The sequence below is a fragment of the Coregonus lavaretus genome (assembly GCF_964263955.1).
Source record: "Coregonus lavaretus genome assembly, contig: HAP1_SCAFFOLD_1284, whole genome shotgun sequence".
NCBI lineage: Eukaryota > Metazoa > Chordata > Actinopteri > Salmoniformes > Salmonidae > Coregonus > Coregonus lavaretus.
The window spans coordinates 16,547-38,720 of record NW_028165979.1 but is presented as its reverse complement, the minus strand read 5'-3'; the positions used below and the strand labels follow the sequence as shown (position 1 = coordinate 38,720).

Sequence of the window (22,174 nt, the reverse complement as noted above, 5' to 3'; positions counted from 1 at the left end):
ACAACCAGCCAGAATAGAATGGAATGGAAGAAAAGCAATTTGGTTGCAGCAAAGTTACACACTGCCAGGCCCCTAGATCAGCCAGGCCCCTAGATCAGCCAGGCTTCTATAGATCAGCCAGGCTTCAATAGATCAGCCAGGCTTCTATAGATCAGCCAGGCTTCTATAGATCAGCCAGGCTCCTATAGATCAGCCAGGCTTCTATAGATCAGCCAGGCTCCTATAGATCAGCCAGGCTTCTATAGATCAGCCAGGTTTCTATAGGTCAGCCAGGCTTCTATAGATCAGCCAGGCTCCTATAGATCAGCCAGGCTTCTATAGATCAGCCAGGCCCCTATAGATCAGCCAGGCCCCTATAGATCAGCCAGGCCCCTATAGATCAGCCAGGCTCCTATATATCAGCCAGGCTCCTATAGATCAGCCAGGCTTCTATAGATCAGCCAGGTTTCTATAGGTCAGCCAGGCTCCTATAGATCAGCCAGGCTTCTATAGATCAGCCAGGCTTCTATAGATCAGCCAGGTTTCTATAGGTCAGCCAGGTTTCTATAGGTCAGCCAGGTTTCTATAGGTCATCCAGGCTCCTATAGATCAGCCAGGCTTCTATAGATCAGCCAGGCTTCTATAGATCAGCCAGGTTTCTATAGGTCAGCCAGGCTTCTATAGGTCAGCCAGGCTTCTATAGGTCAGCCAGGCTTCTATAGATCATCCAGGCTTCTATAGATCAGCCAGGCTTCTATAGATCAGCCAGGCCCCTATAGGTCAGCCAGGCTTCTATAGATCAGCCAGGCTTCTATAGATCATCCAGGCTCCTATAGGTCATCCAGGCTCCTATAGGTCAGCCAGGCCCCTGTGGAAGTATCCTTCCATCCCTCAATTTCAACCTTAAATAGTCCCTTACGTTGAGATCACATCAAGCACAATAACTCATTTTCATTGTCTGCTTGTGTCTAACATCACTAAGCTTGAGTTTGTTTGAAGAGTGTTCAAATACCCGCTTCATCCGTATCGTACTTTGTCAATCAGGCAAAGGATCTTGTTTATCTTTCTAGTTTACCAACTGTGGAGAACCGCCATCTTCCGTCAGCTAGATTGGTGCTTATAGAGCCGAATATCTTGCTGACTGTAGAGGGGCTTCTCCTTGTTCCCTCTGCTCTGTGGCCTTGTCTGTTGTAATCACGGGAGGTTGGTGGCACCTCAGTTGGGGAGGACGGGCTCGTAGTAATGGCTGGAGCGGAATCAGTGGAATGGTATCGAGTACATCAAACACACGGTTTCCATGGTGCCATTCCATTCGCTCTGTTCCAGACATTATTACGAGCTGTCCTCCTATCAGGAGTCTGATGTCAGTGTGTTTCCTTCCTCTAGAAGTGGAACTCCGTCTCCCAAGAGAACGTCAACGACGCGGTCACCTGCCATCAGAGGAGGCAGAGACCGGTTCACTGGAGAGTCCTACACCGTGCTAGGTAGGTAAACACAACGTTAACACATCACTGTGCTAGGTAAACACAACGTTAACACATCACTGTGCTTGGTAAACACTACCAACCTTACATGTATTTCATGTACCATGTATTCCCATATTGGGCAAACCGTCAACTGAAACTGATCCATTTCTATGACTGGGTGAACACAACCAACCAACCCATAATGGATGTCAGGTTGCTAGGCCAATGGATGTCAGGTTGCTAGGCCAATGGATGTCAGGTTGCTAGGCCAATGGATGTCAGGTTGCTAGGCCAATAGGGTTGTTTCCCAGACACTGATTAAACCTACCACAGGACTAAACAGCATGTTCAATGAGTCCAGGATTAGGCATAATCTGTGTCTGGGAAGCCAGTCCATAGTGTATTTGGGTGTCTTGAGACACACCCAAACACGTAAGTCACTACATTTTACATTTAAGTCATTTAGCGGACGCTCTTATCCAGAGCGACTTACAAATTGGTGCATTCAACTTAGGATAGCCAGTGGGGCAACCACATTTTGATCACAGTAAGTACACTTCTTCAAACAAGCAGCTGTGAGCAAAGTCAGTGCAATCAGGGACAACTACATCTCGATCACAATAAGTACATTTCTTTAAACAAGTCATTGCTAGCAGGTGTTAGTTTAGACAAAAGACAGTGGTAGTAAAGGGGGGGTAGAAGGATTACTATTATACTATACTACCTACGTAGTATAGTCATTAGTGGTGAATTTGGGCCGCAGGTGATTTTATTTGGCCCCCCAAGTTTTATTTGGCCCCTTAGCATTGGAAACGTGAGGAGGAATAATGGTCTGGGGCTGTTTTTCATGGTTCGAGCTTGGCCCCTTAGTTCCAGTGAAGGGAAATCTTAACACTACAGCACACAATGACATTCTAGATGATTCTGTGCTTCCAACTTTGTGGCAACAGTTTGGGAAGGCCCTTTACTGTTTCAGCATGACAATGCCCTTGTGCTCAAAGCGAAGTCCATACAGAAATGCTTTGTCGAGATCGGTGTGGAAGAACTTGACTGGCCTGCACAGAGCCCTGACCTCAACCCCATCAAACACCTTTGGGATGAATTGAAACGCAGACTGCGAGCCAGGCCTAATCGCCCAACATCAGTGCCCCGACCTCACTAATGCTCTTGTGTCTGAATGGAAGCAAGTCCCCGCAGCAATGTTCCAACATCTAGTGGAAAGCCTTCCCAGAAGAGTGGAGGCTGTTATAGCAGCAAAGGGGGGGGGGACCAACTCCATATTAATGCCCGTGATTTTGGAATGAGATGTTCGAGGAACAGGTGTCCACATACCTTTTGGTCATGTAGTGTATATAATATATTCCTAATATAATCTCCCCCCCCAGGTGACACCAGTATGGACTGTGGTCAACACTACTGGGAGGTGAAAGCTCTTAAAGACTGTAAGTCGTACAGCGTCGGGGTCTCCTACAGGAACCTGGGGAAGTTCGACCAGCTGGGAAAGACCAACACCACATGGTGTATCCACATCAACAACTGGCTGCAGACCTCCTTCTCCGCCAAGCACAACAACAAGGCCAAGAGTCTGGACGGCGCCGTACCTGACCGCATCGGAGTCTTCTGTGACCTGGACTCAGGTGGGTTGGTTTTATTTTATTTTATTTTACCCTTATTTTACCAGGTAAGTTGACTAAGAACACATTCTCATTTACAGCAACGACCTGGGGAATAGTTACAGGGGAGAGGAGGGGGAGGGGGGAGCAAATTGGAAGCTGGGGGTGATTAGATGGACATGATGAGGGCCAGATTGGGAATTTAGCCAGGACACCGGAGTTAACACCGCTACTCCAACGATAAGTGGCATGGGATCTTTAGTGACCACAGAGAGTCAGGACACCCGTTTAACATCCCATCTGAAAGACGACACCCTACACAGGGCAATGTCCCAAATCACTGCCCCCTGGGGCATTGGGATATGTTTTTAGACCAGAGGACAGAGTGCCTCCTACTGGCCCTCCAACAGCATCTGGTCTCCCATCCAGGACCAACCCTGCTTAGCTTCAAGTAGTAGGATGCAGAGTATATCTATATGTATATTTAAGCAATAAGGCCCGAGGGGGTGTGGTATATGGCCAATATACCACGGCTAAGGGCTGTTTTTATTTACAACACAACGCGGAGTGCCTGGAAACAGCCCTTAGCCGTGGTATATTGGCAATATTTTAAATTTTAAAATTTTTGTCATTTTAGCAGACGCTCTTATCCAGAGCGACTTACAGTTAGTGAGTGCATACATTATTTAATTTTTCATACTGGCCCCCCGTGGGAATCGAACCCACAACCCTGGCGTTGGAAACGCCATGCTCTACCAACTGAGCTACATCCCTGCCGGCCATTCCCTCCCCTACCCTGGACGACGCTGGGCCAATTGTGCGCCGCCCCATGGGTCTCCCGGTCGCGGCCGGCTACAACAGAGCCCAAAGATGCCTTATTGCTATTATGAACTGGTTACTGAGGTAATTAGAGCAGTAGAAATACATGTTTTGTATACGGTCTGATATACAGCGCGTTCAGAAAGTATTCCGACCCCTTGACCTTTTCCAAAAAATTTTACATTACAGCCTTGTTCTAGAATGGATTAAATTCATTTTTTTCCTCAATCTACACACAATACCCCATAATGACTAAGCGAAAACAGGTTTTTAGAAATGTTTGCAAATTTATGAAAAAAAAAAAACAGATACCTTATTTACATAAGTATTCAGACCCTTTGCTATGAGACTCGAAATTGAGCTCAGGCGCATCCTGTTTCCATTGATCATCCTTGAGATGTTTCTACAACTTGATTGGAGTCCACCTGTGGTAAATTCAATTGATTGGACATGATTTGGAAAGGCAGACACCTGTCTATATAAAGGTCCCACAGTTGACAGTGCAAGTCAAAGCAAAAACCAAGCCATGAGGTCGAAGAAATTGTCCGTAGAGCTCCAAGACAGGATTGTGTCGAGGCACAGATCTGGGGAAGGGTACCAAAAAATGTCTGCAGCATTGAAGGTCCCCAAGAACACAGTGGCCTCCATCATTCTTAAATGGAAGAAGTTTGGAACCACCAAGACTCTTCCTATAGCTGGCCGCCCGGACAAACTTAGCAATCGGGGGAGAAGGGCCTTGGTCAGGGAGGTGACCAAGAATCCGATGGCCAATCTGACAGAGCTCCAGAGTTCCTCAGTGGAGATGGGATAACCTTCTAGAAGGACAACCATCTCTGCAGCACTCCTCCAATCAGGCCTTTATGGTAGAGTGGCCAGACGGAAGCCACTCCTCAGTAAAAGGCACATGACAGCCCGCTTGGAGTTTGCCAAAAGGCACCTAAAGACTCTCAGACCATGAGAAACAAGATTCTCTGGTCTGATGAAACCAAGATTGAACTCTTTGGCCTGAATGCCAAGCGTCACTTCTGGAGGAAACCTGGCACTGTCCCTACGGTGAAGCATGGTGGTGGCAGCATCATGCTGTGGGGATGTTTTTCAGCAGCAGGGACTGGGAGACGTGTCAGGATCGAGGGAAAGATGAACGGAGCAAAGTACTGAGAGATTCTTGATGATAACCTGCTCCAGAGTGCTCACAACCTCAGACTGTGTTGACGGTTCACCATCCAACAGGACAATGACCCTAAGCACACAGCCAAGACAACGCAGGAGTGGCTTCGGGACAAGTCTCTGAATGTCCTTGAGTGGCCCAGCCAGAGCCCGAACTTGAACCCGATCGAACATCTCTGAAGAGACCAGAAAATAGCTGTGCAGCGATGCTCCCCATCCAACCTGACAGAGCTTGAGAGGATCTGCACAGAAGAATGGGAGAAACTCCCCAAATACAGGTGTGCCAAGCTTGTAGCGTCATACCCAAGAAGACTCGAGGCTGTAATCGCTGCCAAAGGTGCTTCAACAACGTACTGAGTAAAGGGTCTGAATACTTATGTAAATGTGATATTCCTGTTTTTATTGGGTATTGTGTGTACATTGATGAGGGAAAAAAACGATTTAAACCATTTTAGAATAAGGTTTAACGTAACAAAATGTGGAAAAAGTCAGACTGAGTACTTTCTGAATGAACTGTACCATGGCTTTCAGCCAATCAGCATTCAGGGCTCGAACCACCCAGTTTATAATTAGATTTTGCTCATTTAGCACACACTTTAATACAGAGCGAGTTACAGTGAGTGGTCTCTGTAAAGTCAAAAGCACATTACTTGTTAGTGGGTGCTGCTGGGCTGAAGAAGACTTGTATAAATGAAGTAGGACTCCTTGGGAGTCATTTTTTGTAAAGCTTATAGCTGCTTCATTTCTCTAGGTGTGTTAATAGAGCCATACAGTAGGTCCAATTACATGAAATATCCATCTGGCAGTGGACAGGGTAGTCCTTGATCCATAAATGTTATTCTACTGTGGCGAGCTCTCTTCGGCACTCTCGTCACATTGAACCACCATTCTCCATTCCCTATGCGCGCCAAGTACAAACATTTCCATTTCTATAAACTCCATTACTGCTATTACATTAAACTGAGTGCACCATTTGTTTGTGCTGTTAACGACAATACAGATAAATAATGTGCTTTATTTTACATCTTTCACAAATTACAATACCTGTTTGATTGAGAGCTCCGTCGGTGTCGGGCGCCAGAGATGAAGAGGCGAAGCTAGAGGATTTACTCCGCCCAAAAGGACAATTGTACCTGGCGCCGACGAAGATGGCGGCCTCGCGACTAGCTCTTAGGAAACTTTGCAGTATTTTGTTTTTTTATGTATTATTTTTTACATTATTAGCTCAGAAAGTGTTTTGCATCATTACATACAGCCGGGGAAAACTATTGGATATCAGAGCGGCGGTAACTCACCAGCATTACGACCACAAATACGACTTTCCCGAAGCAGATCCTTTGTTTGCTCTCCCCAGGGCAACTGAACTGATTCCAGCGGCTGACCCAAATCATTGCCGGCGGAGGAGAGGCACTCGGAGCGGCCTGCTGGTTCGACTTAGGAGGCGCGCACACCACCCACCGCTTCCAAGTATACTACTCGCTAATGTTCAGTCTCTGGTTAACAAGGTCGACGAGCTCCGGGCAAGGATTTCTTTCCAGAGAGACATCAAGGCCTGTAACATACTTTGTTTCACGGAAACATGGCTCTTTTAGGATATTCTGTCGAAATCGGTCCAGCCAGATGGGTTCTCAGTTCATCGCGCAGACAGGAATAAATATCTCTCCGGGAAGCAGAAGGGCAGAGGTGTGTGTTTCATGATTAACAACTCATGGTGTAATTGTAGTAACATACAGGAACTCGAGTCCTTTTGTTCACCGACCTAGAATACCTCACAATCAAATGCCGACCGTATTATCTCCCAAGATAATTTTATTTGGTTATAGTCACGGCCGTGTATATCCCCCCTCAATCCGATACCACGACGGCCCTAAAAGAACTTCACTGGACTTTATGCAAACTGGGAATCACATATCCTGAGGCTGAATTTATTATTTAACAAAGCAAATTTGAGGACTAGGCTGCCGAAGTTCTATCAACATATCGACTGTTGTACTTGCACTGCTAAACCATTGCTATTCGAACTTCCGGGATGGTTATAAGGCCCTCCCCCGCCCTCCTTTCGGCAAATCTGACCACGACTCCATTTTGCTCCTCCCTTCCTATAGGCAGAAACGCAAACAGGAAGTACCCGTACTAAGGACTATTCAACGCTGGTCTGACCAATCGGAATCCACGCTTCAAGATTGTTTTCATCACGCGGACTGGGATATGTTCCAGGTAGCTTGCGAAAATAATTTGGACGACTGTAACTCAGCTGGTAGAGCACGGCGCTTGTAACGCCAAGGTAGTGGGTTCGATCCCCGGGACCACCCATACATAAAAAATGTATGCACGCATGACTGTAAGTCGCTTTGGATAAAAGCGTCTGCTAAATGGCATATTATTATTATTATTATTATAGAATACACTGAAAACGGTGACTGAGTTTATCAGGAAGTGTATAGGTGATGTTGTGCCCACTGTGACTATTAAAACCTACCCTAACCAGAAACCATGGATAGATATAAGCAGCATTCGCGCAAAACTGAAAGCAAAAACCACCGCATTTAACCATGGTAAGGTGACTGGGAATATGGCAGAATACAAACAGTGTAGCTACTCACTCAGCAAGGCAATTAAACTGGCAAAACATCAGTATAGAGACACGAGATGTATGTGGCAGGGTATACAGACAATCATGGACTACAAAAGGAAAACCAGCCACGTCACCGACACCGACGTCTCGCTTCCAGACAAGCTAAACACCTTGTTCGCCCGCTTTGAGGATAACACAGTGCCACCGACGAGGCCCACTACCAAGGGCTGTGGCCTCTCCTTCTCCGTGGCCGACGTGATTAAGACATTTAAGCATGTTAACCCCCGCAAGGCTGCCGGCCCAGACAGCATCCCTAGCCGCGTCCTCAGAGCATGCGCAGACCAGCTGGCTGGTGTGTTTACGGACATATTCAATCTCTCCCTTCCCAGTCTGCTGTTCCCACATGCTTCAAGATGGCCACCATTGTTCCTGTACCCAAGAAAGCAAAGGTAACTGAACTAAATGACTATCGCCCCATAGCACTCACCTCTGTCATCATGAAGTGCTTTGAGAGGCTAGTCAAGGATCATATCACCTCTACCTTACCTGTCACCCTAGACCCACTTCAATTTGCTTACCGCCCCAATAGATCCACAGACGATGCAATCGCCATCACACTGCACACTGCCCTATCCCATCTGGACAAGAGGAATACCTATGTAAGAATGCTGTTCATTGACTATAGCTCAGCATTCAACACCATAGTACCCTCCAAGCTCATCATTAAGCTCGAGGCCCTGGGTCTGAACCGCGCCCTGTGCAACTGGGTCCTGGACTTCCTGACGGGCCGACCCCAGGTGGTGAAGGTAGGAAACAACATCTCCACTTCGCTGATCCTCAACACTGGGGCCCCACAAGGGTGCGTACTAAGCCCCCTCCTGTACTCACTGTTCACCCATGACTGCTTGGCCAAGCACGCCTCCAACTCAATCATCAAGTTTGCAGACGACACAACAGTAGTAGGCTTGATTACCAACAATGACGAGACCGCCTACATGGAGGAGGTGAGTGCTCTGGGAGTGTGGTGCCAGGAAAATAACCTCTCACTCAACGTCAACAAAACAAAGGAGATAATCGTGGACTTCAGGAAACAGTAGAGGGTGCACCCCCCCTATCCACATCGACGGGACCGCAGTGGAGAAGGTGGAAAGCTTCAAGTTCCTTGGCGTACACATCACCGACAAACTGAAATGGTCCACCCACGCAGACAGTGTGGTGAAGAAGGCGCAACAAAGCCTCTTCAACCTCAGGAGGCTGAAGAAATGTGGCTTGGCAACTAAAACCCTCACAAACTTTTACAGATGCACAATTGAGAGCATCCTGTCGGGCTGTATCACCGCCTGGTACGGCAACTGCACCGCCCGCAACCGCAGGGCTCTCCAGAGGGTGGTGCGGTCTGCCGAACGCATTACCGGAGGAAAACTACCCGCCCTCCAGGACACCTACAGCACCCGATGTCACAGGAAGGCCAAAAAGTTCATCAAGGACATCAACCACCCGAGCCACGGCCTGTTCACCCCGCTATCATCCAGAAGGCGAGGTCAGTACAGGTGCATCAAAGCTGGGACCGAGAGAATGAAAAACAGCTTCTATCTCAAGGCCATCAGACTGTTAAATAGCCATCACTAGCACATTAGAGGCTGCTGCTGCCTATTGAAATCACTGGCCACTTTAAGAAATGGAACACTAGTCACTTTAATAATGTTTAAATATCTTGCACTACTCATCTCATATGTATATACTGTATTCTATAATATTCTACTGTATCTTAGTCCATGCGCTCTGTCATTGCTTGTCCATATATGTATATATTCTTAAATTCCATTCCTTACCAGTTTTGTGTGTATTGGGTATATGTTGTGAAATTGTTAGATATTACTTGTTAGATATTACTGCACTGTCGGAGCTAGAAGCACAAGCATTTCGCTACACCCGCTATAACATCTGCTAAACACGTGTATGTGACAAATACAATTTGATTTGATTTGATCTCTCCGCGTGACGTAAGCTAATTTTTTTGTATGGAGGTCTATGAGACAGTGTCGAATTACGTGAGGCTTATTTGATCGAGTAGAAGTTTCGTAATGATTTTACAAATGTACTGCTATAAGTGGATGCGTGTGACATTCCTGCATTATTGAGGAAAAACATCCTAGTCGTGCCTGTTGTTCACATGCGTATCTGCCCTCTCATTGGCTAGAGTCGTCCCACCTGATCTCGCCTGCCTTCAATCAATGAGGAGGGGGTTCGTTTATCTGTCCCGGGGGAGACCCCAGTAGGAGGAGTTTGAACCGGGTGAAAAGTGATTGCATTCGTTTTGGAACCGAGCTGCCTCCCGGGCTTGAGCCAGGTGCCCCGCTCTGACAGCGAATTTGGCTCAAAACAAAAGTGACGTAATCAAGCACGTGGAGTAATCAGTAGGATTATGTGTTTTTAACATGACAAAGTGATCGCTATTAATTTTTTTAAAAATTCTGTCTTCCCAATGAAAGCTAAAACTAAACAAAAATATAAACACAACATGCAACACTTTCAACGATTTTACTGAGTTACAGTTCATATAAGGAAATCAGTCAATTGAAATAAATTCATTAGGCCCTAATCTATGGATTTCACATGACTGGGCAGGGGCGGAGCCATAGGCCCACCCACTTGGGAGCCAGGCCCACCCACTGGGGAGCCAGGCCCAGCCAATCAGAATGAGTTTTCCCCCCACAAAAGGGCTTTATTACAGACAGAAATACTCCTCAGTTTCATCAGCTGTCCGGGTGGCTGGTCTCAGAAGATCCCGCAGGTGAAGAAACTGGATGTGGAGGTCCTGGGCTGGCGTGGTTACACGTGGTCTGCTGTTGTGAGGCCGGTTGGACGCACTGCCAAATTCTCTTCAACAATGTTGGCGGCGGCTTATGGTAGTGAAATGAACATTAAATTCTCTGGCAACAGCTCTGGTAGACATTCCTGCAGTCAGCATGCCAATTGCGCGCTCCCTCAAAACTTGAGACATCTGTGGCATTGTGTTGTTACAAAACTGCACATTTTAGAGTGGCCTTTTACTGTATTTTATTTCAGCTCATGAAACATGGGACCAACACTTTACATGTTGCGTTTATATTTTGGTTCTTTATAGTTAGAAAATGGTTACATTTATTTTATGGAAAATAGATGTTTTAAATTTCTGGATGATGCACTATGCTGCCTTGTTGACAACACCACCGAGCGGTGCAGATGACTGTTCCATGCTGCCTTGTTGACAACACCACCGAGCGGTGCAGATGACTGTTCCATGCTGCCTTGTTGACAACACCACCGAGCGGTGCAGATGACTGTTCCATGCTGCCTTGTTGACAACACCACCGAGCGGTGCAGATGACTGTTCCATGCTGCCTTGTTGACAACACCACCGAGCGGTGCAGATTACTGTTCCATGCTGCCTTGTTGACAACACCATCGAGCGATGCAGATTACTGTTCCATGCTGCCTTGTTGACAACACCACCGAGCGGTGCAGATTACTGTTCCATGCTGCCTTGTTGACAACACCACCGAGCGGTGCAGATGACTGTTCCATGCTGCCTTGTTGACAACACCACCGAGCGGTGCAGATGACTGTTCCATGCTGCCTTGTTGACAACACCACCGAGCGGTGCAGATTACTGTTCCATGCTGCCTTGTTGACAACACCACCGAGCGGTGCAGATTACTGTTCCATGCTGCCTTGTTGACAACACCACCGAGCGGTGATGATGACTGTTCCATGCTGCCTTGTTGACAACACCACCGAGCGGTGCAGATTACTGTTCCATGCTGCCTTGTTGACAACACCACCGAGCGGTGCAGATGACTGTTCCATGCTGCCTTGTTGACAACACCACCGAGCGGTGATGATGACTGTTCCATGCTGCCTTGTTGACAACACCACCGAGCGGTGCAGATTACTGTTCCATGCTGCCTTGTTGACAACACCACAGAGCGGTGCAGATTACTGTTCCATGCTGCCTTGTTGACAACACCACCGAGCGGTGCAGATTACTGTTCCATGCTGCCTTGTTGACAACACCACCGAGCGGTGCAGATTACTGTTCCATGCTGCCTTGTTGACAACACCACCGAGCGGTGCAGATTACTGGGGAAGAGCAACTGGAGAAACTTGCAGTCCTTTGATCACATGATTTTTGTGAAGTTCATGCAGTTGACACAGTGTTTGTTCCCCCCTAACACCGGTATGTACACAGTGTTTTCCCCCTAACACCGGTATGTACACAGTGTTTGTTCCCCCCTAACACCGGTATTTACACAGTGTTTCCCCCCTAACACCGGTATGTACACAGTGTTTGTTCCCCCCTAACACCGGTATGTACACAGTGTTTCCCCCCTAACACCGGTATGTACACAGTGTTTCCCCCCTAACACCGGTATGTACACAGTGTTTCCCCCCTAACACCGGTATTTACACAGTGTTTCCCCCCTAACACCGGTATGTACACAGTGTTTCCCCCCTAACACCGGTATTTACACAGTGTTTGTTCCCCCCTAACACTCCCTCTCTGATTAATTATTATATTCCAGTAACTATCCATTGTATTGCTCAGCCAGTAACTATCCATTGTATTGCTCAGCCAGTAACTATCCATTGTATTGCTCAGCCAGTAACTGTAGCAATTGTGGTGTATGTTTATTGTGTCGATGTCTGTCAATTTGATTTCCTTACATTGTCTAAAACGATGATCAATTGATGCGCCTGTTGAAAGTGCTCATTGGTTACGGTTTTTCTCCTAAATTGGGTGCGCCAGTTACGGTGGGTATATATGCCCATTCTTTGTCATAAGAGAGGACTGCTTTGAAGGTAACGTGTTCATTCTCAGTTGTGTGAGCATCCTAGGCCTGGTGTTATGCCATTTCTAGCCGTTTGGTTGCTACTTTGTGCGATTGTTTGGGCAATTTGACGTTTTGTCTTTTGTCTAATGCAATACCAGAAAGTTATTTTTGGACCCAACCATTTTGTAAATATCTTCACCTTCACTATCTGCACTTGTAAATAAAACCTTAATTTTGCAACATATTTGTATGGGCTTGCTCTTTGGTGCTCAAAAATCCTGGTAAAGACTGCCGGATCCAGGTAGATCTTAACACCCGTACTGTAAGTTGTTGACAGTTTCACCAACTGAGTTACAAGGTGGTCACCCATCGTTAGATTTACAGGTTGTTGTACAGGAAGTGGTGTGTTTTACAGTCCGGAAAGGGGATACTATATCCCGTGGGTGACTGTGACCCGTGACACATGCATAGGCCATCGGATACCGCCATATTGGATTTCAGCCATCTCCCTCCACCAGGAAATTACTGTAGAATAGATTACTACAAACTGGGCCTCCATCCCCCAGGAAATGACTGTAGAACAGACGACTATAAACAAGGCTTTTCTTCTTCCCAGAGGATCAGGTGACTGTACTATGGGGCGGCAGGTGGCTTAGTGGTTAAGAGCGTTGTGCCAGTAACCGAAAGGTCGCTGGTTCTAATCCCCGAGCCGACTAGGTGAAAAATCTGTCGATGTGCCCTTGAGCAAGGCACTTAACCCTAATTGCTCCTGTAAGTCGCTCTGGATAAGAGCGTCTGCTAAATGACTAAAATGTAAAATGTACTATAAACAAGGCATTTCTGGATCAGATGACTAATTTCCATCATTCTCTCTGTGCTTGTGAAGTGGTACGGTAGTTAGTTTTCTCCCTACATAGTGCACTACTTTTGACCAGGGCCCGTGGCCGGTAGTGGGCACTGTGTAGGGAACAGGCTACCATTTGGGAGGTAGGCTGCGCTTGAACAAGCGAAGTGGATACAGTGGAATGCCTTTGGTCTTTAATACCGTTTTCTCTTCCTCAGGACAACTGTCCTTCTACAACGCTGAAACCAAGCAGTTGATCCACACGTTCAAGGCTAAGTTTAGCCAACCTGTTGTACCAGCCTTCATGGTAAGTTCTGTCAGTATCGTATCGTCGATACGCTTATCTAACGGCCACTCCCTCATAACTGTATTTCGTACCGGAGAACTTGTCCTGTCATAAAGACCTAGATAAAACCAATAGGTAACAAAGTTACTTTGACTACATTATCCGTAACACATTTATTACACATCTATAAGCATTTCATCATCATCATTATTAGCGCATTCATGTTATGCTATGCAAGAGCTCATATTTAGGTGTCTTAATAGATGCACTATTACAATGACATAGTAGTGTCATCATTCTGGCTGTTCTCAAAAGTGTGCTTCTGTCATGCCAGTGTTAGTGAATATGCCAAAAGGCCAAACCACGTTTTGGAATGATGCTGATATACTGTATAGCCTGTACCGGCCCCATTTCCCCCACTGGTCGGTATAGGCCAACGACTTACCTTCTCTTCTCACTGAGGTCAATGGTGCATGAAGATCCTCGGGTACATTTTACAGATCTGTCACTTGTTATTTTTCAATCTCTTGTATATTGGTCACATACACATGGTTAGCAGACGTTATTGTGTAGCGAAACGCTTGTGACACTACTATGTCATTGTAATAGTGCATCTATTAAGACACCAAAATATGAGCTCTTGCATAGCATAACATGAATGTGCTGTGGATACTCTATTGATATACTTAATTAACCTTTAATAATGCGGTTGTGACCTGTTATAACGGTTCATGAAATGCTTATTGATGTGTAATAAATGCGTAACTTATTATAATTTTTTTTTTTAATTCAGACGCTCTTTTCCAGAGCGACTTCCAGTTAGTGAGCGCATACATTATTTTATTTTTCATACTGGCTTCATGAATGAAGTTGAATGAACATTGCAGAAAGGAAATTAATGGTATACTTCTGAGCCCAGAAGATCCAGCTAAACATGGTACAGTGGGGGGAAAAAAAGTATTTAGTCAGCCACCAATTGTGCAAGTTCTCCCACTTAAAAAGATGAGAGAGGCCTGTAATTTTCATCATAGGTACACGTCAACTATGACAGACAAATTTAGAAAAAAATATCCAGAAAATCACATTGTAGGATTTTTAATGAATTTATTTGAAAATGATGGTGGAAAATAAGTATTTGGTCAATAACAAAAGTTTCTCAATACTTTGTTATATACCCTTTGTTGGCAATGACACAGGTCAAACGTTTTCTGTAAGTCTTCACAAGGTTTTCACACACTGTTGCTGGTATTTTGGCCCATTCCTCCATGCAGATCTCCTCTAGACCAGTGATGTTTTGGTGCTGTCGCTGGGCAACACGGACTTTCAACTCCCTCCGAAGATTTTCTATGGGGTTGAGATCTGGAGACTGGCTAGGCCACTCCAGGACCTTGAGATGCTTCTTACGAAGCCACTCCTTTGTTGCCCGGGCGGTGTGTTTGGGATCATTGTCATGCTGAAAGACCCAGCCACGTTTCATCTTCAATGCCCTTGCTGATGGAAGGAGGTTTTCACTCAAAATCTCACGATACATGGCCCCATTCATTCTTTCCTTTACACGTATCAGTCGTCCTGGTCCCTTTGCAGAAAAACAGCCCCAAAGCATGATGTTTCCACCCCCATGCTTCACAGTAGGTATGGTGTTCTTTGGATGCAACTCAGCATTCTTTGTCCTCCGAACACGACGAGTTGAGTTTTTACCAAAAAGTTCTATTTTGGTTTCATCTGACCATATGACATTCTCCCAATCCTCTTCTGGATCATCCAAATGCACTCTAGCAAACTTCAGACGGGCCTGGATATGTACTGGCTTAAGCAGGGGGACACGTCTGGCACTGCAGGATTTGAGTCCCTGGCGGCGTAGTATGTTACTGATGGTAGGCTTTGTTACTTTGGTCCCAGCTCTCTGCAGGTCATTCACTAGGTCCCCCCGTGTGGTTCTGGGATTTTTGCTCACCGTTCTTGTGATCATTTTGACCCCACGGGGTGAGATCTTGCGTGGAACCCCAGATCGAGGGAGATTATCAGTGGTCTTGTATGTCTTCCATTTCCTAATAATTGCTCCCACAGTTGATTTCTTCAAACCAAGCTGCTTACCTATTGCAGATTCAGTCTTCCCAGCCTGGTGCAGGTCTACAATTTTGTTTCTGGTGTCCTTTGACAGCTCTTTGGTCTTGGCCATAGTGGAGTTTGGAGTGTGACTGTTTGAGGTTGTGGACAGGTGTCTTTTATACTGATAACAAGTTCAAACAGGTGCCATTAATACAGGTAAGTTACAGGTCTGTGAGAGCCAGAAATCTTGCTTGTTTGTAGGTGACCAAATACTTATTGTCCACCATAATTTGCAAATAAATTCATTAAAAATCCTACAATGTGATTTTCTGGATTTTCTTTTCTCAATTTGTCTGTCATAGTTGACGTGTACCTATGATGAAAATTACAGGCCTCTCTCATCTTTTTAAGTGGGAGAACTTGCACAATTGGTGACTAAATACTTTTTTTCCCCACTGTATATATTGATTGATTTTAAGATTATTCTACTGGTTTTTAAATCAATCCAAGATTGTGCACCCCAATATACGTTAGACATGCTTTTAAGTTATGTACCCAGTAGGTCCCTCAGGTCCTCTGGCACTGGCCTTTTAACTATCCCAAAGCCTAGGACCATGGAGAGGCAGCATGTCACACCCTGATCTGTTTCACCTGTCTTTGTGATTGTCTCCACCCCCCTCCAGGTGTCGCCCATCTTCCCCATTATCCCCAGTGTATTTATACCTGTGTTCTCTGTTTGTCTGTTGCCAGTTCGTTTTTCCCCTTGCTCCGGTCTTCCTCAAGTTCCTGTTTTCTAGTTTTGACCATTCAGCCTGCCCTGACCCTGAGCCTGCCTACCGTTCTGTACCTTGTCACACCACCCTGGATTATTGACCTCTGCCTGTCCTGTCCTGTCGTTTGCCTGCCCCTTGTTTTTGTTATTAACTTTTGTTACTTCAACACTGTCTGCATCTGTGTCTTCTCCTGAAACTTGATACAGCCTTTAGTTACTATGCCCCCCAGCCTCTGGAATAGCCTGCCAGAGAACCTGAGGGGGGCTGAAACTGTAGACATACAGTACTAGTCAAAGGTTTGGACACACCTACTCATTCCAGGGTGTTTCTTTATTTTTACTATTTTCTACATTGTAGAATAATAGTGAAGACATCAAAACAATGAAATAACCCACATCGAATCATGTAGTAACCAAAAAAGTGTTAAACAAATCCAAATATATTTTATACTTCAGATTCTTCAAAGTAGACACCCTTTGCCTTGATGACAGCTTTGCACACTCTTGGCATTCTCTCAACCAGCTTCATGAGGTAGTCACCTGGAATGCATTTCAATTAACAGGTTTGCCTTCTTAAAAGTTAATTTGTGGAATTTCTTTCCTTCTTAATGCATTTGAGCCAATCAGTTGTGTTGTGACAAGGTAGGGGTGGTATACAGAAGATAGCCCTATTTGGTAAAAGACCAAGTCCATATTATGGCGAGAACAGCTCAAATAAGCAAAGAGAAATGACAATCCATCATTACTTTAAGACAAAGGTCAGTCAATCCAGAACATTTCAAGAACTTTGACAGTTTCTTCAAGTGCAGTCGCAAAAACCATCAAGCGCTATGATAAAACTGGCTCTCATGAGGACCGCCACAGGAAAGGAAGACCCAGAGTTACCTCTGCTGCAGAGGATAAGTTCATTAGAGTTACCAGCCTCAGAAATTGTAGCCCAAATAAATGCTTCACAGAGTTCAAGTAACAGACACATCTCAACATCAACTGTTCAGAGGAGACTGCGTGAATCAGGCCTTTATGGTCGAATTGCTGCAAAGAAACCACTACTAAAGGACACCAATAAGAAGAAGAGACTTGCTTGGGCAAAGAAACACAAGCAATTGACATTAGGCAGGTGGAAATCTGTCCTTTGGTCTGGTGAGACCAAATTTGAGATTTTTGGTTCCAACCGCTGTGTCTTTGTGAGACGCAGAGTAGGTGAACGGATGATCTCCGCATGTGTGGTTCCCACCGTGAAGCATGGAGGAGGAGGTGTGATGGTGTGGGGGTGCTTTGCTGGTGACACTGTCTGTGATTTTATTTAGAATTCAAGGCACACTTAACCAGCATGACTACCACAGCATTCTGCAGCGATACGCCATCCCATCTGGTTTGCGCTTAGTGGGACTATCATTTGTTTTTCAACAGGACAATGACCCAACACACCTCCAGGCTGTGTAAGTGCTATTTGACCAAGAAGGAGAGTGATGGAGTGCTGCATCAGATGACCTGGCCTCCACAATCACCCGACCTCAACCCAATTGAGATGGTTCGGGATGAGTCGGACCGCAGAGTGAAGGAAAAGCAGCCAACAAGTGCTCAGCATATGTGGGAACTCCTTCGAGACTGTCGGAAAAGCATTCCAGGTGACGCTGGTTGAGAGAATGCCAAGAGTGTGCAAAGCTGTCATAAAGGCAAAGGGTGGCTACTTTGAAGAATCTCAAATATATTTTGCCATCATGTTTTCAGTGTTCAGGCAAGTGGCTTCCTTGACCTACCAAGAGGGAGGAATACTGGTTTAAGTTCAGTCCATAGCCCTGTTCACAATGCCATAAAGTGGCAGCAGTTTCCTAGCCTGTGTCTCATAACTCCTCAGTGTCTCAGATCATGACGATGATAGTGTTCTTACAATGTGTGTTGTGTTGTTCCAGGTATGGTGTGGAGGACTGAGCCTCAGTACAGGGATGCAGGTCCCCAGTGCAGTCAAGAGTTTCCAGAAGACCGAGAACGGCCTGGGAGGATCCAACAGCAGCCTCAACAGCATGGCCCAGTAGCCCACACTCACTGTCTGAAACCGCACCTTATTCTCTATGCAGTTTCTGGTCTAAAGTAGTGCACTATGAAGGGAATAGGGTGCAGTTTCTGATGCAAACCAATGATGAACTGAACTCGCACCTCTGACTTCCTGGTTCCTTTTGCAAGTACCACCCCTTCCTGTTTCTGATCTGTCAGTCAAACCGAGCTGCCCGCCGCAGAGGAAACACTGAGCCTTGGAGGAACATAACCAGCCTTTAACCAAGCAGCTCCAGACCCGGAATCGTCAAGCATCAAGCTCTTAGGGGCAGGGCTCTCCAAGCCTGTTCCTGGAGAGCTGCCGTCCTGTAGGTTTCCATAGGGGCAGGGCTCTCCAAGCCTGTTCCTGGAGAGCTGCCGTCCTGTAGGTTTCCACTAACCCTAATCTGGCGCACCCGATTCTAATAATAAGCTGGTTGATAAAGCTGAATGATGGGTTGGAGTGAAAATCTACAGGAGGGTAGCTCTTCAGTAGCAACAATAACCAAGCTTCAGCATTAAGGGTTAGTGGTACCCTCTTAACCATGTTCCAGATCTCTTAGGGGATGGAACATCCATAGGATTCTCATTCTGTATCAGGAATGCTAGACGTTTAATCAGGGAATAGACGAGTGCACTTTTGTTCTTTTTTTTTTAGTTAGAATGCTGAGTTTTAAATCATTCTGTCTCTCTGAAGTGTGAAGGTGTGTTTTGGCATGACGAGAAACCCTGTTGATTACTTAACAGCTCTATATTGACTCCTATATTTCTGTGTGTGTGTGTTTTATGTTGTGTATGACCATGGCAGTGTCAGTGAATGGGATTACAACTCCTTCCTCTCTCGTAGAGGCTTCGTTTTGGTTTGAACCCCCTGAACAATATCTTGTCAGAACAAAAAAACTGCAGGTTTGCACTAAAAAAAAATACAGTACGTGAAAGTAGGGTTGACTTAAATGATGGAGGACTGTTGCAACAGGGCATGATACTGTATGATGTAGTTCTGCTGTTTTCTTATTCTGCTGACATGTTCTGTTAGTCGTTGGACCAGGCTGAGTGCAGGCGTCCCAAATCACACCCTATTAGCTATATATAGCGCACAACTTTAGACCAGAGCCCTACGCGCCCACTATATAAAGACTAGGGTGGCAATTGGGACTCAGCCTGTCAACCTGGACGTCGGAGCGTGTTTGATCTGTGTCATTGGGAATTGTGTGTTCTTATTCATGTCTTCTGCTTCCCCAAATGGTACCCTATTCCCTTGATAGTGCACTAGTGCCCTAGGAAAAAGGGTGGCATTAAGGACACTTCTATTACTGTACCCCTTTATAAAGGGTTTAGAATTTCATCTCATGGCTTCACAAACGCAAACGGCAGTTCTTAAATGAGGTACCTTTTTTGAAAAGGGTGATATACAGTGTGAAAAAATTTATGCGCTCACTAACTGTAAGTCGCTCTGGATAAGAGCGTCTGCTAAATGACAAAAAAATGTAACTACACACTGAGTGTACAAAACATTAAGAACACCTTCCTAATGTTGAGTTGCAGCCTCCTTTTGCCCTCAGAACAGCCTCAATCCGTGGGGGCATGGACACGGTGTCGAAAGCGTTCCATAAGGATGCTGTCCAAGTTAACTCCAATAATTCCCACAGATGAGTCAAGTTGGCTGGATGTCCTTTGGGTGGTGGACCATTCTTGATACACACGGGAAACGGTTGAGCGTGAAAACCCCAGCAGCGTTGCAGTTCTTTACACAAACCGGTGCGTCTGGCACCTACTACCATACCCCGTTCAAAGGCACTTAAATCTTTTGTCTTGCCCGTTCACCCTCTGAATGGAACACATACACAATCCATGTCTCAAGACTTAAACATCCTTCTTTAACCTGTCTCTTCCCCTTCATCTACACAGATTGAAGTGGATTTAACAAGTGACATCAATAAGGGATCATAGCTTTCACCTGGATTCACCTGGTCAGTCTATGTCATGGAAAGAGCAGGTGTTCCTAATGTTTTGTACACTCCGTGTATACATGATTATATTGATACATACGGTCATCATCAGTTGGAATGAGATGTCTGTCTAATTGTGTCAAAACCACCACCCAATATTGTTTTTAGTGAGGTGAAATTGAAATGGGGAATACTTTATATTCTGTCTCCTGGTGTCTGGATGATGTCACTGCAATAATTCAGCCAGACAGATCTCTTTTTTTCATACATTACATTTCATACTTTAATTAGTTTTGGATTTTGTTTTTAAATAATCTCAGTGGTCTCGTTGCTGAATTATGTCACATTTACCTGGATTATTAGAGCTAGACTGAGAACTGACCCTTTTCTGTGTGTCGTTATCACGTTATGTGTACTGGTCGAACTCTTTTCAATGTTTGGTTAGTTCATTTTCTACCATGCTGTTGTTCTGTGTTGGGCCCTGGAGGGGCATTTCCTGATGTTTTCATGTGGGCCAACCTTTTCAGTAATATTCACACTTTACATATTTTTTTGTGATATTTGACCACTCTTTAGATATCTCCTCATCTCCGTTGAACACCAGATAAACTGTTTCCACCCCTGGCAACCTGGCAACGTGTTGCTTTATCATTCTAATAAACTGTTTTCACCCCTGGCAACGTGTTGCTTTATCATTCTAATAAACTGTTTTCACTCCTGGCAACCTGGCAAAGTGTTGCTTTATCATTCTAATAAACTGTTTTCACCCCTGGCAACCTGGCAAAGTGTTGCTTTATCATTCTAATAAACTGTTTTCACCCCTGGCAACCTGGCAAAGTGTTGCTTTATCATTCTAATAAACTGTTTTCACCCCTGGCAACCTGGCAAAGTGTTGCTTTATCATTCTAATAAACTGTTTTCACCCCTGGCAACCTGGCAAAGTGTTGCTTTATCTTTATCATTGACTCTGTAATCTATGAAGCGTAATGAAGCAGGGTTGATTGAAAAGTGAATCAATTTTCTGTGTCTGTGTTTTAGCTTACGAACATGTTGAAATGCAATGATTTTTCTAACTGATATGTTTTCCACATGGTAGAGTTATTGAATTCGCTGTATGTCCATGTGGCATTATGAGTCACTCGTCTTGCTGTATGCCTACTACTGCCATTAAATTTCATCACAGAATGCCATTTACACTCCAGGCCAGCAGGTGGCAATGTGACATCATAGTGACTGATGGTAAACGACTTCACTGACAAGAGAGGAAGCTACAAAGATAAAACTGCCTTCGGTAAATTAAAATGCCATTCACTTATGTTCGATCTATGACCATAATTATCCAGCTAGCTTTCTTTTTCATCTCGTTATAAAAGTGTTCTAAGACTCTGTTAATTCCATGAATGCTGTGCTGAGCCCATGCTACACTATATATACAGCAGTATGTGGACACTCCTTCACATTAGTGGATTCTAATTCAGCCACACCCATTGATGACAGGTGTGTAACATTCGAGCACACAGCCATGCAATCTCCATAGACAAACGTTGGCAGTAGAATGGCCCGTACTGAAGAGCTCAGTGACTTTCAACATGGCACCGTCACAGGATGCCTCCTTTCCAACAAGTCAGTTCGTCAAATGTCTGCCCTGCTAGAGCTGCCCCGGTCAACTGTAAGTGCTGTTATTGTGAAGTGGAAACGTCTAGGAGCAACAACGGCTCAGCCGCGAAGTGGTAGGCCACACAAGCTCACAGAACGGGACGGCCGAGTGCTGAAGCGTGTAAAAATCGTGTGTCCTCGGTTGTAACAC

General features: G+C 45.4%; 1 protein-coding gene across 1 annotated transcript in view; it reads left to right on the top strand.

Moving 5' to 3' along the window:
- LOC311115248 (FSD1-like protein) overlaps positions 1 to 21,091 on the top strand; it is a 66,651-nt gene extending 45,560 nt beyond the window's left edge. Inside the window, exons 11-14 of the mRNA XM_084190444.1 lie at positions 1,366 to 1,463; positions 2,831 to 3,082; positions 13,496 to 13,584; positions 18,298 to 21,091. Of these exons, the coding sequence (XP_084046570.1) occupies positions 1,366 to 1,463; positions 2,831 to 3,082; positions 13,496 to 13,584; positions 18,298 to 18,420 (562 nt within the window). The 3' untranslated portion in view covers positions 18,421 to 21,091. The remainder of the gene's footprint in view (positions 1 to 1,365; positions 1,464 to 2,830; positions 3,083 to 13,495; positions 13,585 to 18,297) is intronic.
- Positions 21,092 to 22,174: the final 1,083 nt, after the last annotated feature.